The following is a 17,958-nucleotide window of genomic DNA, read 5'->3' as shown; positions in this document are numbered from 1 at the left end:
TTCTATAAATAATAAAGGAAAATAATTTATCTAGAAACAAAAAAAAGAACACTTATTCGTTCGTTGGAGTTTCAAATTTTCAAAAGTATTCATTATTATTATTATTATTATTATTATTATTATTATTATATATCCATTTTTCAACGATTCTACTTATAAAAATAATCTTCTTCGAAATCTTCGAAATTCTGAAACAATCGAATCCAAACCAACGCTCCAGTTTCTGCTCCATATTTCTATAACCAACGAGGAGCGTTCTAGACAAATGTTGGAGAGAAGCGGACGATTCAATTTACGGATCGTGGTGCAACAAGAGTTCCGCGAACTCCTGAAATGGAATCTGATTTCTAACGGCTTTTCACCGGCCCGAGTCATACCCGCTTCTAGTCATTCAGTCAGCGTAAAGTGGTCGGTGGTTGCACCGCCATAGTGGTTCGCCTCAACCGTATTTTTCTCGAAACGGCGAAGCCTCGAGAGAGAGAGAGAGAGAGAGAGAGTCGATAATAATCCGCGTTTTACATGGGTGGAAACATGCTTCGATAGAAAGCATGGAAACGGTGGCTTCGATAGATCGGCCCTCCATCCTCCGCGGCGTTTAACCGTTTCCTCTCTCCTGCCCACTCGTCTTTTCTTCTTGCACATTTTTCCAACGAGCCCCCGATCGTTGATCCCGACAACGTATGTATGCACGAGGAAACAGAATAATCGCGTGGACGATTATTATTTCAGACGTCTGTTGTGGTAGATTATGGTTTAGCTTAACAGGTTTCTTTCTTTTTTTAGAGATATAACTGGTGGGTAATTAATCGGCGGAGAGATGGAAAGTGAATGGCTTCGCGATGCATGGAAATATATAGATGTTTTTTACTTCGAAGATAAAATACTTTTCGTGTATTCCTTCTCTTGGATTTTTGTAAAAATATTTCCAGTTTTCCGAAAGGAAATGTATTCGTGTATGTATATTTGTTATTATATTGAAACATTATTTAACTATTGAATTACTAAGGGAGTATATAAAGAAATTTGTATTGAATTAATAAAAATTAATTATTTCGTATTATTCGCACGCATTTAAAGCGATGTATAATTATTGTTCACGATACATCGGTTACGATGACCGGAAGTGAACGGATTCGTGACGGAACCACGATATAGGAAGCGTTCGCTTGTCACGCAAGAGAGAGTGCAAAACTTTTATACGTAAAACTTCTTGTTCCAATTCGTCTTAATGAAAGTTCCGCCTTCGATCTAGAATCGTTCTCGTTAAACATTTTCATCTTTGAATACACTTTCTAATTCTCTTCTCAACGATTAATTAATTTTCCTACATAATTAACAATCAATTACGACGACGAATCGTAACATGAAACCATTAATGTTAATGATAGCCTTTGTATATCAATGAACGGTTATTATAATTACTAATTAATCGCTAATTAAATCATATAACGAAGGATGTAACACAATGTATTCACGAACAAACATCTCATCGTTAAAGAATCTCTCCAATGAACGTAATTGAACTCTTCTTCATTCTAATTCGTGTCCTCACTGTCAAATCGAGAAACAGAAATTCTACCTCTGTTAATTTTACTCCTCCTAAAGAACAAGTTAGAAAACTTTTATTCTCATTTATTTAATAATAGCAATAAAAAAAATAAAAAAAAAGAAACAGAGGAACAATTATCGGTCTAGGTGACGATGTGGACAATTCTATTGCTCGCACTTTCCACGTGGTCTTCGTCATGGGGTCAAGTGATCAACAGGGCACCGCACTTCGTGCAAGGTGGAGACATGGCCAGGTTGGCTGTGTCGGAGGGCACTCCACCCGGTGCCCCTGTTTACACTCTGAAAGGAGAGGATCCGGAAGGCTCGAAGCTGCACTACTCGATCAGCGGTGAATACTTCACCGTGAATCGGGACAGCGGTGTCGTTGTTCTGAGAAAGGCGTTAGACAGGGAGAGCCAGGACTTGATCGAAGTCATCATCAGCATAACGGGTAACTATATATACATGTACACCTTTTTATCGATGTCCCGTTACGATGGAATAATATCGTCAATGGATAATTGACGATATGTAGAGCATTAGATTCGAGTACGACACGAATGCTAACGACCTGGTTGTTACAAATCTTTGTATTGTAACTTTGACATTTTTCAATTAATTTCAATCAATTTCGATCGATTTATATTTAATATCAACATGTGAGATGGTAAAAATAAGAAAATCTACTTTTATATATTTCTATAAATTATTGTATACATTTTTACACGAAGATTTTTTAGATTTGTAGAAAAGATAGTAGTTTTTCGCAATTTTTTTTCAATACTTTTTCACACGTGATGCATTGTATTCCAAATCAAGGAAATGATAATTTAAAAACTCGATGCGCGGAGGGATTGTTAAAAAATCATGTTTTATTAGACGAAGGGATCGCGGGATCAGAGCCCAACACCGTGTCCCTTCGAAGGGAGATAGCAGTGCTGGACGAGAACGATAATCCACCGGTATATCACGGCAGACCTTATGCGGCGAGGGTACCGGAAAGTGCGCACGTGGGTGGCCTCCTAGTTCCTCCTGGCACGATCACGATCACGGATCGCGATGGTGGCGTGAACGCTGATGTTCACGTGGAATGCGTGTCCGCGTCCCGGGACGACGACGTTTGCGATGTCTTCAACGTTTCCACAGAAAAGGTATATAAGTCTTGCAACAAGAGGTATAACTTAGAAATTCAGTTGTACTCATAATTATCCTCCAAGTTCTTGTACGCTTCCTTCGTCACACTCTCTCGATCTGGTTATTCTCAATTATTCGTATTTTCTATTGTTCCTTGAATTTTTCGAATCGTTCCTCGAGGAAAAATGTAGTAAGATCGATGATGAAAAAAGAAAAGATATTTCAAAATCATTTAGTATTCTTATTTTAGACACTTTAAATATTATACACATAGAAGTTAAATTTAGTAGGTTTCGTTGCCCTTATAATTATAAGTCATATAATTATAAGTCATTTTATCAGTTGGCAGAGGGAAAATACGACGTGCAAATCAGCCTAGCCAAGTCTCTCGATTACGAAAGGAGAAATTCCTATTTGATCAATCTTCTGGCCATAGACGGTGCCAGCGACGTCTCGAGAAGGTTACAAGCCAGAGCGACAGTAGCCGTGGACGTTCTCGATGTTCAGGTAAGTAGGCCTCGCCAAGGATGTGCATAACTGTACACCCGGCGCGATCATTCCGTATTTGTTTGCAAGATTATTTCGCGATAATGTAACCGGGAACGGGCGGGCCGTTACCCGGTCACTCTCTTCGTGGAAGCATCTGATTATCCTTGTACGCGTTGTTTTCACAAAATAACTTTCACCGGAACCGGTAAATGTTTCCCTTCGTTCTTACGCGTTTGATCGTTCTTTAAATATGCCATCGATTTAATTATTTCATGGAAATTGCGATTAAAAAAAAATCGTTCACAGTAGATATGTTTTAATAATAATTTTTAATTCGTGTTTTAGATAATAAATATTAATAATCGGGAAACTTTCGGATTATAAATGCATCTGAGGATAGCCTGAGGATACGTTTGAGAGGAAAGATCTCTCTCAAAAGCGATAATTATTTTTAATTCGCGCCCAAAGCAAATTCCATCGAGGAGACTTAAATAAAATTCTTCCTTTAAGCACGTTAAAGATTCTACACAACAAACGATAAATATCTTCTTGATAAATAAATTATTTTCAGTAGATGTTTTAACGATAATTTTTAATTCGTGTTTTAGATAGTAAATATTAATAATCGGAAAACTTTCGAATTATAAATGCACTTGAGGATAACCCGAGGATTTGAGAGGAAAGATCTCTCTCAAAAGCGATAATTATTTTTAATTCGCGCCCAAAGCAAATTCCATCGAGGAGACTTAAATAAAATTCTTCCTTTAAGCACGTTAAAGATTCTACACAACAAACGAATAAATATCTTCTTGATAAATAAATTATTTTCAGTAAATGTTTTAACGATAATTTTTAATTCGTGTTTTAGATAGTAAATATTAATAATCGGAAAACTTTCGAGTTATAAATGCACTTGAGGATAACCCGAGGATTTGAGAGGAAAGATCTCTCTCAAAAGCGATAATTATTTTTAATTCGCGCCCAAAGCAAATTCCATCGAGGAGACTTAAATAAAATTCTTCCTTTAAGCACGTTAAAGATTCTACACAACAAACGAATAAATATCTTCTTGATAAATAAATTATTTTCAGTAGATGTTTTAACGATAATTTTTAATTCGTGTTTTAGATACTAAATATTAATAATCGGGAAACTTTCGAATTATAAATGCATTTGAGAATAACTCGAGGATTTGAGAGGAATGATCTCTCTCAAAAATGAATAAAAAATAAAATAAAATTCTTCCTTTAAATAAACGCACGTTAAAGATTTTATACAATGAATAAATATGTTCTTGATAAATAAATTGTTTTCAGGATCAGCCACCCGTGTTCCTGAACGCGCCGTACAGCGCGGCACTTCCGGAGAACACGCCTGCCGGTCACACGATCCTTACGGTGAGAGCACGGGACGGTGACACGGGTGAGCCAAGGAGCCTGCTATTGACGTTGGAAGACGAGGACTCTGGCCATTTCGATCTCGACGTGTCGAGGGAGGGTGACGCGACAGTGGGCAAACTCGTCACCACGAACGTCTCCCTCGACCGGGAGGATCCTAGAATCCTGCAAAATGGCGGTATCTACACGTTCCAGGTGAAGGCCACGGAATTGATCAATAACGAGATCCCGGCCGACACCGCCACGTCTATAGTGACGATCGTTGTCACCGACGTGGACGATCTGATGCCCGTTTTCAACCAAAAGTATTTCAATATCACAATTTCGGAGGACATCGGCAAGGACACGCCTTTGCCAGGCTTGAACATGATAGTGAGCGACGGCGACGTCGGGGAGAACGCGAAATACACGTTGGCCCTCAGAGACGATCCGGATTATCCGGGGATAAGCAGAGCTTTCGTCGTCGGCCCCGAGGAGGCTCAGGGTCGAGTACCGGTTGTGGTCAAAGCGAAAAATGTCAGCGTGCTTGATTACGACGTGGAAGATACCGCGAGGAGGCAGCTCGAGTTCGAGGTTGTTGCACTGGTTGCCAACGAAGTGGTACGAATTTACAATAAACATTGCGTCTTATTTTAAATTAACAAGTAATTGGTTGAGATCGAAGTGAATTCCGAATTCGAAAACGAATTTTAGGTGGCTTCGAGCAAGGTTCACGTGAGATTGAAGGACGCGAACGACCACAGCCCAGAGTTCTCCCAATCGGTGTACAAATTATCTCTGCCTGAGGACGCAGGGATAGGGACACGATTCGGGGACGTGTTCGCGAGAGATTACGACAGCGGCTCGTTTGGCGAGTTGACGTATACGTTGCGCGGTTTCGGCGCTGATAAATTCGCTACGAATCCAAAAACTGGGGGGATCTCGGTGTCCAAGGCGTTGGACTACGAAGCTCAGAAATCGTATTCGTTGACGATGGAGGCGAAAGACGGGGGCGGAAGAGTCTCGGCGGTGAATATATTGATAGAATTGGAGGACGTTAACGATAACAAACCTACGTTCGAGCAGAAGGAGTACACGAGAACGGTTCGAGAAGGGGCGACGAGTTTCGATCCACAGATGTTCGTCAGGGCGACGGACGCTGATGGGCCGACACAAGGAAATGGAAAAGTGACGTACTCCATAAGCTCCCATAACAGTATGACCAACGATGTTTTCAAGGTGTGTCGCGGGGAAATGAATATTAAGAAACTTAAAAAGAAAAGTTTCCCTCAGAGAGATCGAAATAAATAATATTCTTCTTTCCTTCGGAAAGGGATTGAAATTAACGATAAATTTTTGCAGATAAATCACGAGACTGGAGAAGTAACAATGGCGAAAGCAGTGCGTTCGGACGACACGGAGAGAGGGATCTACGAGCTGGCGATTCGAGCTACGGATGCTGGAACGCCGCCATTATTCTCCGAAACGAGACTGTCGGTGAGAGTGGGGGTACCTGGAAACCAGAAACCCATCTTCCGTGGAAATTACAAATCTAATTTACCAGGACCCAGCACTTATCGAGCAAGGTTGCTGGAGAACGCCTCGCCCGGAACGGAAGTCATTAGAGTCGTGGCGAACGACCCTGACGGGAGAGACAGCTTGTTACAGTACCACATCGCTTCCGGCGCTAAGGATAATTTTGTTATAGATTCCAGGTAATTTCCACTCGTAATTTTCACTTTTGCAAAAGAAGAAAAAAAGAAGGAGGAAGGATAAGTGAATAAAATAAAAATAAATATTGCTCGTTCGCACAGTTCTGGAGTTATCACGGTCTCGCCGGACGCCCGTTTGGATCTGGAAAGCGGTGGAGAAAAATACGAAGTGATAGTTTACGCCATAGATTCGGGCACACCCGTCAGAGAAACCGCGACGACCACCGTCACCGTGAACATGATAGACGTGAACAACAAACCGCCAACGTTCAACGAGTCGACGTATCTCGTTTACGTGTCCGAAAGAGCGGCGATAGGTAAATTTAACGATTTAATCGAGGAAAAAAAAAAAAGAAAAAAAATATATAAACCTCGTCTCAACTCTTCACAGGCGAGCCTGTATTGAAGGTAGCGGCAACAGATCCAGACTCGGACGCTTACTTGGAGTATTCCATAGTGGAGCCTATAAGGGCCGTGGACAAGACTGGCGTGGCTCTCAAGAATACAGCCCCTTACGATTACAAGACTGCTTTTCGAATAAACTCCACCACGGGTTTAATAACTGTAAATCGGGTGTTGGATTATCAAGTTGCCGCGGTGGTCATCCTCACTGTCCAAGTGCAAGATCTGAACGCCGTGGTCGATAAAGAGAGGCAGATCACGAGGGTCGAGGTGACGATATACATTCAAGCTTACAGCGATGACAATCCAACCTTCACCAATCCTGGATGGTCGCCCAATAACCCGACCATCAGGATTTCCGTGCCCGAAGAGCAACCCCTTGGAACCACTTTGCTGATGTTGTCTGCGAGGGAGCCCACCACCGGATATCCCGTGCAGAGATTCGAGTTGGTGAGGGAAGACGACGACGAGGGATACGTTAACGTAGGTGTCCAGAGTGGGAACGTGGTTTTGAGCAAGAGATTGGATTACGAGGCTCTGAATCAAAAGGTAAATCTGTAAATAAATTTACATTGTAAATTGAGAGGAAAAATGCTTGAGCGTTTTCCTTTTTTTTTTTCTTATCATCTTTTTTTTTCAGTTCATTCAATTTAAAGTACGAGCACTGGCAAGAGACTACGAGATAACGCGAAAAATGTCGGAAGCCAACGTTATCGTCGAAGTGCAGGACACGAACGACAACAATCCTGTGTTCGCCCAAAAGGATTACAAAATTTCGGTACTGGAATCGGAGAAACCTTCCAAGATCGTGTTAAACGTCAAGGCCACGGACATGGATAGTTCAAACACGGAGCAGGAAGTTAGAAGAGGATACGGCGAAGTGAGATACTCCTTGATCGGAGAGAATGCTAACATGTTCGAGGTGGAGCCAATAACCGGGAACATCCAGGTTTAAATTTAAAATAATTTAAACGATCGCTCTAAACATATGTATATATATATATATACAAATAAATTATCAAATTCGGTTATAAATCTTTAGATCGCAACCAACACGACCCTCGACAGAGAGAAACAATCGGTTCTCCGTTTCTACGTGGTAGCCTCGGATATGCCTCAAGGCGGTGCGGAGCAAAGAAGTACCAGAGCTTTGGTCACAGTTGACGTTCTAGACGTGAATGATAACGCGCCCACGTTCGAACAGGAAACATATACGGCTGTGATCCCCGAGAATGCCCCGTCCGGGGTCAGTGTCGTGAACATCACCGCCACTGATCCAGACGAAGACAAAGGCGGAGTGATCAACTACGAGATCATCGACGAGGGTGAAGCGAGCGGTGAGCAATTGACCAATTTACCTTCACATTTTACTTTGCCCCGATATCAATTATTATTTATTAAATTCTAGGATTGTTCGAAATAAATCATACAACCGGGGAGATTTACTCGGCTCGAGCGTTGACAGGGAAGGGTAGAACGGAGCCGTACATAATGCGTATCAGGGGCGAGGACGGAGGAGAGCCGGAATTGTACTCGGACGTGATTCTCACTCTTTACATCGGGGACGTGGTAAGCAACGATGGCGTCCCACTGTTCATCAGACCCACTCTCGAAGAAGTGGCTTACATATCGGAGAACTCGACAATTGGCAGCCCTGTGTTTCAAGTGGTCGCTTCGGACCCGGACGATCCAAACTTGCCGAACGGGAAGATCACCTTCAAATTTTTGGAGGATGGAAATTTCGGGAAAGACGCGAGCGCGTTCAGGATAAACAGCGAGACCGGTCTGATCACGACCAGGAAATTGTTGGACAGGGAAACGAAGGACAGTTACACGTTGATACTGGTCGCTCAGGATCTGGGAAATCCTCCCCAACAGGCGACCAGGGTGTTGCAAGTGATCGTGAACGATATCGACGACCACAAGCCTCATTTCAAACGGAACCTGGACAGCCCTCCCGTTGAGCTCGCCGTGCTCGAGGAAACGCCGATCGGGGCGAGGGTAGGCGTGATCGAGGCCATCGACGAGGACATCGGGGAAAATGGAATGATCGATTACGCGATCGTTTACGGGAACGAAGCCAGCCTCTTCGTCGTGGAGAGGCTCGAGAACAATTCGGCGGTGATAAGATCGAACGGGCGGCTCGATCGAGAGAGGGCCGACCACCATCTGCTCACCGTCAAGTGTTTCCCTTACTCGGCGAACAGGGGCGACATCGTTCCGAAACCTTACAACCGACAAGATCCCTCCGAGAGGCAGGTCCTCGTCAAAGTTCTGGACATCGACGACAACAGGCCGATGTTCAAAAAGGAGAACGTCACGTTGGGCGTTCGCCTCAACGTGCCGATAGACACGAGCCTGATCACTCTGGAAGCTTTCGACGCCGATTCCGATGCTCTTCCGATTAACTACAGCATGGGCAAAGCTTCTTTCACGTCTCTCGTTGACCCGTCCATGTCGAAACGAAAGATCCCCTCTCACCTGTCCCTGAACTCTCAAACCGGTGAACTGAGAACAACGGGATCCATGTCGAGTTACGCGGACGGTTACATGGAGATCATCGTGTCAGCCAACAATTCAGTGACTCCGGCCAGGGAGACGAACATCACTCTGAGGATATTTTTGTTGCGTGACAGGGACATGTTGAAGTTCGTGTTCTCGAGGCCACCGGTCGAGGTCAGGAAGACGTTGGAGGAGTTCGAGAAATCGGTGCAACAGGCTCTCTCCTTACCGATCAGCGTCAACGTTTACGACACCCAGTTTTATTCGAAGGAGGACAACTCGCTGGACTTCTCCTCGACCAGTTCCTGTTTCCAAATGGTTGGAAAGGAGGCGTACGATTTGGACGAGATGAAGGCCCTTCTCACCGATCCCAAAAACGAGGAGTTGAAGAGAGTTTACAGAACTTATCACGTGGAGAAGGTGCAACACTGTGCCCCTCTGGTGGCAAGGGCCGACGCCTCGATGACGCAGATGTGGGTGCTGGCCATCGCTGTCCTCGTTGGCGTTGCCGCGATTATCTCCAGTTGTACGCTTTGTTGCATGCACGCTAAGTAAGTATACATTTCGTAATCTTTTCCATTTTTCTTTTCATAATAAATCTCGCTTCTTTCCATGAAAAAGAAAAGGCTTCCGTCCATCTTCTCTTTCTAGATTTGAGTATAATTATAACGTTTCCCCTTATGTTCGTTCAAGGTACAAACGACAGGTGAAACACGCCCGTTTGCGCGATCAGCCACGGCCACCACTGAGCTACGTCTCTTCCGGCCCTGGAATGGTCAGTGCAGCGTCGCACACCACCCTCGGACCCAGTACCATGGTTTCCCTTGGGCCGCACGAAGGTCCTTACGAGTGGGGCGCGGACACCACGCTCTATCATCCGAGCACACTCGGCTCCAGGACGTAAACTCGAGTGCTTGAACTCTGACATTATAGGAGAGAAAAATGTAGATCACTGACTGAACCAAGGTTTCTATAAAAAAAAGAAAAAAAAAAAAACGCTTCTTCAGCTCGGAGATATTTTAAGCCCTGCGATATTACTTAAAGAGAGAGAATATGCCATATTCGTTGTAAAAATATTATCGAAAGAAAAGTAGTCGATATGTGTGATATCGAGATGAAAATTAAGGTGGATGATGTAGTAGGAAATTTTCTCGATAAAAAAAAAAAAAAAAAAAAGAAAAAATATAACGAATCAAAGTACAAGTGATTAATCGTAGCTTATTAATCGTTGGCTTCGAATTATTGTATTTGAAATGGAAGAATTGCGATTGCGATATTTTTTTTTTTTTTTTTTACAAATTGCCATCGAAATCGATGAATTTCCTTAGTATCAAATGAACGCAATGAAAGATGTTTCAACAACGGTGCAATTTTCTTCGTTGATGAACGAGGGAATATTTTCGAAACAGAATCGAGGGATTGTATTATATAGTTGTTTCACACGGTGTCATCGTGATTGTTACGACGATCGTACGAACGACGAAGAGTCGACGAATGGTGCTATAACGTAAGATCGAGAAGTTCGTGCCAAAATAAATAGGACACGTATGAAGTGTGCGATACTAACTAACTAACTGCGTGAATTGTATATTTCTTAGATTGTACACGAATCTGAAACTCACAAGCGACATACGCGACATTGTCGCATAAAACTTACGCTGTTGTAATATATATATTCAGTATTTAAGGATAAGGAAATAAAACAAAAAAACATTGTACATTTGAATTATGTTCATAAAACAAAGAAGAAGAAGAAAAAAAAAAAAAGAAAAAAACATCTGGTCTTATTTCTTATATACGTTATTCGAATGCATTGACATTTATGGAAATCGTGACCGAACGTTCACGTTCTGACTCACGTTGGACCTTTAAAATGAATTACTCGTACTTTCTTCGAAAGTTTTCGAAAAATTTTTACAAAAATAATCTTTCTTCCCAAAGATCTTCGATTTTAAATCAAACGTTTGAAATATTTGAGAGAAATTTCTTCTTGCTCTTCAATTTCGACAGTCGTGACGAAATATAGGAACGAAGGTACGTCTTGTGTTCCTTTCCTCTATTAGAAGGCACGTATACCGACGAATACCAATTTTGTAGACCGTCCACCGTCTCGTGGCCTATGAGGCAATCGCGTTCGACGAATATCTTACGTACGATTGCACCAACCAAGATCTTGAGAGCCCTCTCGAACGCCCTCGACGAAAATGTCAAGGCGAGGTGGAGCTATGTAGATAATTTGATCTAATGGAAAATACGAAGAAACCCGCGAGGAGATTGATGACCGTCCAGTTCAGACAACATCAATAATCTACGCGAGAAGATGGAATTAGAAATTATAATATATTTTGAGGGAAGGCATTAATGAATTCTTCGCGTGATTTTCAACGGTTGTAACAATTTTTTATTAGGAGGATAGCCTCGTAGATTGATCTTTCTTCGTTATTTTTTTTATTTTTTTTATTTTTTTATTTTTTTTTTCGAAAATGAAATATTTTTCTCTTCGAATTATTTGTACGATCGTAATCTTAAGATCGATTTAAAATTTTTTCCATTTTTTAATACGATACGATTTTTATCAAACATTGGTATAAAATTTTTGAAAAACACAAAAATTTAAGAAATGCTATCACTGAATTTTGTAAATCCCTCAATAGTATCGATGTCTTTTAATTGGTCGATACTTTCAGTCTCGTTGCTATTCGTCTCTTTCGAAATCACAGTAGTGCCACTACAATCGTCGCATTCATTCTCAATGGTGGTTGCTACAATTTTTTGAGCATCAACCTCGTATTTCTCGGTGCTCGCGTAATCCTCCTCGATGTTAGATTTGTGATTGGAGGGAAGCTTAGATTTAATCGTGCTAGTTTCTCCCGGATTGTCACTCGATTCGGCGGAATCGTTGATTTGACGAAACTTTTTAACCTCATCCTTGTCGTCGAGAACCGTTTCTTGGTATCGGGTAGCGGCAAAATTTGTGTCTTTATCGTCCACGAATTTCGATTGTTCCACTGCCAAATGCTTAGCTATCGTTTCCAATGGCGACCATACTTTATCCACGAATTGTTGCCGTTCTTCCGGCGCCATCGATTCCGATCTATGAATAATATCGTATCTGGAATCAAAAGTGAAAATTATCTTCATTCGAAAATAACTTTCAAAAATTTAAATTAAATGCAGAAAACAGAAGTTTAGGAATTTTACGATATATAAATAAATAAAAGATAATTAATTTATCTCTCCAACGGTTTATTATATCCAAAATAAAGTAGCAAGAAGAAAGAAAAAGATAAAAATTTCGCTCGAACAGGAATTCGTTTCGATAATATATCGAATTCTGGTAAACAAATTACTCGATACTTCCTTATTCGCGGTCAATAAAGCGCGTCATCATCCAAGGTAATGACTTGGAACAGGATCGATCGAGAGAATTTACGACTAGCCATTTTCGTCCCTCGATCCCTCTCTCCCTCCCCGCGTTCGTACCCCTAAAATTTAACCGATGACATTTCACGGTGGCCTTCCTTAACCAGCCATCGAACCATGTTTTTCGCTCGGTTTTTTCACCTTTATCCGACATCGCGCGTGTTCGGTGAAAGTATCGGGCGCGAGTTTACCGATCTTCATTGTACATCCTCCAGCTATAATATTACGTGTGGAACGCGCATTTTAACGATTCCACGATCCACCGGTTGATATAAGGGAAACCACGTTTCATCGATCGCGAATAAATCTATCAAGTCACTCACTCGCGAAAGCGAGATCCTTACGTAATTGGAAAGAGGAGGATGCAATCAGGTGCAGAGGAACGTGGGTGGAAAAATTTGCAAGAGGAGGCATTGCTTGGAGATACTTGAGATACACGGAAATTTTATTTATTATGTTCGATCATGAGAGTGTTTACCTCAACATACTTCAACCTATTTTGTAATTATTATTTTTCCATGGATATTTATTTGACCACGATTCTAATTTCACTGGATGGAGGATAAAACGTTTTGCAATTTCATCGAAATAGAATTTTATATAATTTGGATATTTCTGTGAGGATAAGTATCGAAACTTACCTGGTCATCTTGTTCTTCTTTCTTGGATACAGATTCAAATGGAATACCATTTGTTGCCTTTCCTCCTCGTCACTCAAGGCCTGCGGGGGCGGAGAATAAAATTTCGGCCCCCTGTTGTACTGAATCGGTCTTCTCACCTCGTAATCCTCCACTGGCACCTGTCTCGGCCTGTTCCCTTTCTTGTTTTGATTCTCCACGATGTCGGTGATCGGGTAAATATCCAACATGACGCTGAACGGTTGCGGTTTACGTTTCTTGGAATAATTATTGGAATAAGAAATTGGATTCTCGTATAGAGATTCCATGGATGTCGGTTTGTAGTAATTCATAGGACGTCCATACTCGTAATTGTACTTATGAAGACCCGTTGGCGAAAATCTGGAAAAGTTCGATTCAGTGATCATTTTGCTTCTACTTTTATTCTCATACCCTTCGATTAATCTCTAATTGTAAGAGGAAAATTTGTCAAGTCGATGTCCAACGACGATAATTGTACATTCCATACAATTATTTAAATACCTATATTTCTTTGCCAAAGCAAAAATATATAGATTCCAAAAAAAGAGAGGCCAATTGAATCAAAAGATTTCGAAAGATTCATAGTATCTTTTTCGAGAATTTTAATTATCACCAGTTACTTGGGAAAGCTGGTCAAAGCAAATCAATTTGCATGATCAATTTTCTATGCTCCATCGAATTAATCAAACACTTTGCTCGTCTACAAACCTGACATTAGACGTGGCCAACAGATTCACGTCCGTGGGATGTCTCGGTTTATATTGATAAAACGGATCCTCGTTCGAAGGATAAGAACTTTCATCTTCTTCCGATCTATCGCTGTTGGACATCATCTCCCCAACCCCAGAGGGGAACAAATCGTATTTCTTCGGATTCACGTACACTCCTGCAAACTTGATGCCCCTATTCGGCAGGTCGGCGTCGTTCGTCAGATACTTTATGATGTCTTGAATGTTCCTGGACGCGTACGGGTATCTGTATTGGGACAACTGAGGATATCTTTGACGTTTGAAGGCGGTCGGCTGCGGTGTCTTCAACTCCCAGTGAAAAGGAGTCGGTCGACTCTCCTCTGAACTTTCATCCTCGCTCGAGGCTGGAGGATATTTGTGCCTGTTTATAATATATATATAATTTTAAACACACGTTCATCACGCACAGTACAAGTTATTAATTTAAATAAGAAATTTTCTTTATGTTAAACAAAGAATTTGTGATTCAACGAAATGAAATTGAAATTTATTTTCAATTTTCTTGTAATTTAATAAACGGGGATAAGGACGTGTGAGAGAATAGAATTTAAAATTTTTCTGGTTGGATCGAGATTCGTTTGAATATCGGATGACGATAATAGAGCGATATTCGAGGCGAAAGAGATGTTGTCGAAGAGTAGAAAGTGTTTCTCGACGATTAACGATTGAAACGGTGATTTATTATAGGCTGCAAACGCGTACACATCTGGTACAATGGAGCTGAAGATAATCAGTTAATGTAAATTTACACGTGGAACACGAGTCAGAAATGTGTGCGAGTTCCTCAGAGGGAATTTATTAACTTTTGTATCGTGAAAAAAAAAAATGTGACGAATATAATTAATTTAACACTCAAAAGCAGTAATGGATTTTGCAACAGCCGTTATGTAACAGTCGTATTAAATGCATAATATCCTTTTACCGTGCTTATCTCGTACATAAAAATTTTCTCGTTGCCGAAGATTGAAATAAGCCGCTATATAAATCATACTCTTTATGACATTTTTTTTACGACTCGAGAAACCATATCGAATTTTTTATTTTGTCGTGTTACAAGAAAGGTAGTCGCATAAATCGTCCGTGTATTATTTGAATGGAAATATTTCTCTAAAATAATTAAAAATGATTTATATGTAATAAATTTTCTCCCGTAATTTGTCGATACGATTTTATCTTTGCCCTCTTTATATAAAATATGCCCAAGTTTTTGATTTCAATCTGAAATAAAAGGGGGCAACATTCTACCTTTGCTTCACACGATAAACAATCGCGTGATTGTCGAACAACTGTTTCCCCTCTGCCGCCCCGTCCACCGATTTCAGCACTCTTTTCCTCAGTTTGAAGTTATTCAGGTTCTGCGACTTAAACTCGGGATCGGCCACATTCTGATCGGCCGCCCCCTCGTAAGGAAACAGATTCTCATAGCTCTCATTGTCTGAGCGATCTTGAATGTAAATGGAGCTAGTTCTATTCACTTCTGGCGAAACAGTGGAGTTGTATAATTTTTTTGTTAAGTTCGACGGTTTCTTAAGCGCATTTTGCAAGATGTACATGTGCTTTGATTCCTGATTCAGTTTATTGTTCACCGATGACGCGGACGCGAAATCGTACAAAAATATTCCAATCTAAAACAGAAAAAGTATGATTTCTCGAATTTAATTTATATTTAATTTACGATTAAAAATTCATAATTTAAAAAAATATATATATAAGATAAAGTAAAACAAAGAAAAAGGAAAAAAACATTTTCTAAGATATTCCATCCATTAATATGAATTGAACTAACTCTAAGATTAAAATCTGAATCATAAGAAATAATGTTTCATTATTTTGAAATTGGAATTTTATTACACATTAGAAGAAATTACATCGTACCTATAATTCAAAAAAGGTATATAATTTTAAAAAGTAGGCTGTTTCGATTAAATTAATCAAATTCGTTCAATCGTGAAATATATTTACAGAAAGTATCGTTTTCTTTCTAAATCGAACCGAAGATAGCTATTTGATATCAATCTCCGAACGACCATCACATTTTCTCCATCGTTCTCGTTCATTCGTTAAGCATCAAACCAGATTCCATTCCTCCAAACTAATTCGTGTCAAAACACAGTTAACGCCCTATATGTGAATCACGCAGAAATCTGGTTTGCGACGCTTGGCCCGTCATGCATGCGAATCCACAAACGAGATCCTTCTCGGTGAAATTGTTGATTTTTAACCGTGGCGCTACCATGCTTGTTGCATTAATCATGGGAGAAAATCCGCGAGATTGTAATTGCGCCCATTGTTCTTCACAATGGCGCCTCATTAAGGCGCCGAGCGATAAAAAAAGAAAAAAAAAAAAAGAACTTTACTTTTGAAAGGAACGTTTGTCACTGTAAAACGCGAACGTTTAGTACCACTTTCCTCTTTTCTTTTCCTTCTTTAATTAATAATCGTTGTTGTAGAATCGATTCAACAAATCTCAGAATTAAATATCCTTGAAAATTAACTTTCTACCAATTAGAAAATTGTATTCTCTTCGCCACGATTCTTCCATTATGAATATTTTAAACGGTTAGTTACGGAAGTGTCTTGTTTGTATAATGCTCGTTAAAAATTTATCGTACGTGCAATATAATGTTTTTTAACACGGTGGAACATAATGCGCTTGTTAACGATCGATACGTAATGCTCGTCGATCATGGGGGCCGAGTCATTGAACTTGATGGATAGAGCGGCAATATGCATGGATTTTTCGTGAGTATTTCGCAGGAAAAGATGAAAGATGGTCCTCTTTGAAACGAGGACATAAGATAAGAGATATTTAGGTGAGCAGTGTGCAAATGTTTGACTCGGCAAATGTGTGCAGAGTTACGACTCTTTTCTACGATTTTTCTGTTTTAATAAATTTATCTTTGCAACCTTTTCTGTTAGAAGATGCAGCAATGTGAAGTATATATATATATATATGTTCTCTTAAATATTACGTTATTAATCGATGACGTATTTCGCAATTGCATGAATTATCCATCTTGACGACTCAAAAAGGTGAAGGGTGAGTTTTAATTTCTGATTAGTATCGTAATATAATTTAATATAACATTTGAATTACTTACTAACACCACTACCACCACTACCATAACTCCAATCACGAATTTCCTGGTAATGGAATTGTATCGATTTCTACGATATCGATCACCGTTATCGGAATAAAGTCCAAGCTGAGACGTATTGATTACGGTTCTACGCCCGGTTTCAAGCATGTCCTTTTAAATCTGTCGATTCTTATCCTCTTTGATTATTCACATAATATTTTTCGAAATCAATTTTAACGACACTTAAGTCAATTCTTCGTCACGAGACTGTGATGTTTATTTGCCGATACGGTATAATTATATAAAAATTACATATATTCTATTACGATCGATAATAAAATTTGAATCGTGACTGGACGGTAATCGATTTTACAAATTCTACGTTGCAAGGCCACGAGACTATTCTTTCCAAGCTCCATATACAACTAACGAGCATTCATTTCTCGCAACGGAGTTTTCACTGGTTGGATTCCATCACGAATGTAGAAAATTTCTTTGTACGTGGGGGAGGCTCGTTATGGTAGTAGGAGATAAGTTATGGGCTACTTACCACGTAACGAGATTCGAATCAAATATATCATTGGACGATAATCTAAGACAGAATATCAATGTCACGGTGATACGATTATTGGATAAATTGAACTATCATCGTCATCCTTACGCGGAAGGATAGTCATCTGTAATTACACAGCATGTTGTAAGAGAATCGATTGCAACGGAGAAATGCGATTCGTAATCATATTTGAGATAATTCTTTTTATTCGAGATTGTTAAACACGTTTCGTAATATTGATGTGCACAAAGGATGTCGTAGGCGAAAAAGTGATTGCCCCGATCCCTCTGGCGAATCAGGTGTTCGATACTTCACTTTGAAAATATCAAAA

The 17,958-nt window shown here is 40.3% G+C and overlaps 2 protein-coding genes across 5 annotated transcripts in view; one reads left to right on the top strand and one right to left on the bottom strand.

Moving 5' to 3' along the window:
* The window catches only part of LOC122720869 (cadherin-23), a 74,191-nt gene extending 63,300 nt beyond the window's left edge, over nucleotides 1-10,891 (top strand). For all 4 annotated transcript variants that reach the window (XM_043947911.1, XM_043947914.1, XM_043947912.1 and 1 more), the window contains exons 2-13: nucleotides 1,696-1,999; nucleotides 2,428-2,699; nucleotides 3,025-3,189; nucleotides 4,488-5,168; nucleotides 5,262-5,786; nucleotides 5,910-6,262; nucleotides 6,362-6,576; nucleotides 6,651-7,210; nucleotides 7,302-7,610; nucleotides 7,704-7,998; nucleotides 8,070-9,714; nucleotides 9,857-10,891. In XM_043947911.1, coding sequence (XP_043803846.1) covers nucleotides 1,696-1,999; nucleotides 2,428-2,699; nucleotides 3,025-3,189; nucleotides 4,488-5,168; nucleotides 5,262-5,786; nucleotides 5,910-6,262; nucleotides 6,362-6,576; nucleotides 6,651-7,210; nucleotides 7,302-7,610; nucleotides 7,704-7,998; nucleotides 8,070-9,714; nucleotides 9,857-10,067 — 5,535 coding nt within the window. In that variant the 3' untranslated portion in view covers nucleotides 10,068-10,891. The remainder of the gene's footprint in view (nucleotides 1-1,695; nucleotides 2,000-2,427; nucleotides 2,700-3,024; nucleotides 3,190-4,487; nucleotides 5,169-5,261; nucleotides 5,787-5,909; nucleotides 6,263-6,361; nucleotides 6,577-6,650; nucleotides 7,211-7,301; nucleotides 7,611-7,703; nucleotides 7,999-8,069; nucleotides 9,715-9,856) is intronic.
* Nucleotides 10,892-11,775: 884 nt separating this feature from the next.
* Nucleotides 11,776-17,242, bottom strand: LOC122720951. The gene is made up of 5 exons (XM_043948090.1): nucleotides 17,096-17,242; nucleotides 15,240-15,619; nucleotides 13,954-14,355; nucleotides 13,228-13,605; nucleotides 11,776-12,275 (listed from the first exon to the last, which is right to left on the bottom strand). The coding sequence occupies exons 1-5, from the start codon at nucleotides 17,240-17,242 to the stop codon at nucleotides 11,777-11,779; spliced, it is 1,806 nt and encodes a 601-aa protein (XP_043804025.1). The 3' UTR covers nucleotide 11,776.
* Nucleotides 17,243-17,958: the final 716 nt, after the last annotated feature.

This window comes from Apis laboriosa, unplaced genomic scaffold, assembly GCF_014066325.1.
Source record: "Apis laboriosa isolate Shangri-la unplaced genomic scaffold, ASM1406632v1 scaffold13_cov153, whole genome shotgun sequence".
In the NCBI taxonomy this organism is placed as follows: domain Eukaryota; kingdom Metazoa; phylum Arthropoda; class Insecta; order Hymenoptera; family Apidae; genus Apis; species Apis laboriosa.
The sequence above is the reverse complement of the archived record's forward strand: the minus strand, read 5'-3'. Positions and strand labels throughout refer to the sequence as shown.

Coding starts and splice junctions, on each gene's coding strand:
- LOC122720951 (XM_043948090.1), bottom strand. CDS start 17,242: ATGCTTGAAACCGGGCGTAGAACCGTAATCAATACGTCTCAGCTTGGA. Junction 15,620..17,095: donor TAGTGGTGGTAGTGGTGTTA/GTAAGTAATTCA, acceptor TTTCTGTTTTAG/ATTGGAATATTTTTGTACGA. Junction 12,276..13,227: donor AAGAAGAACAAGATGACCAG/GTAAGTTTCGAT, acceptor TTTTGATTCCAG/ATACGATATTATTCATAGAT.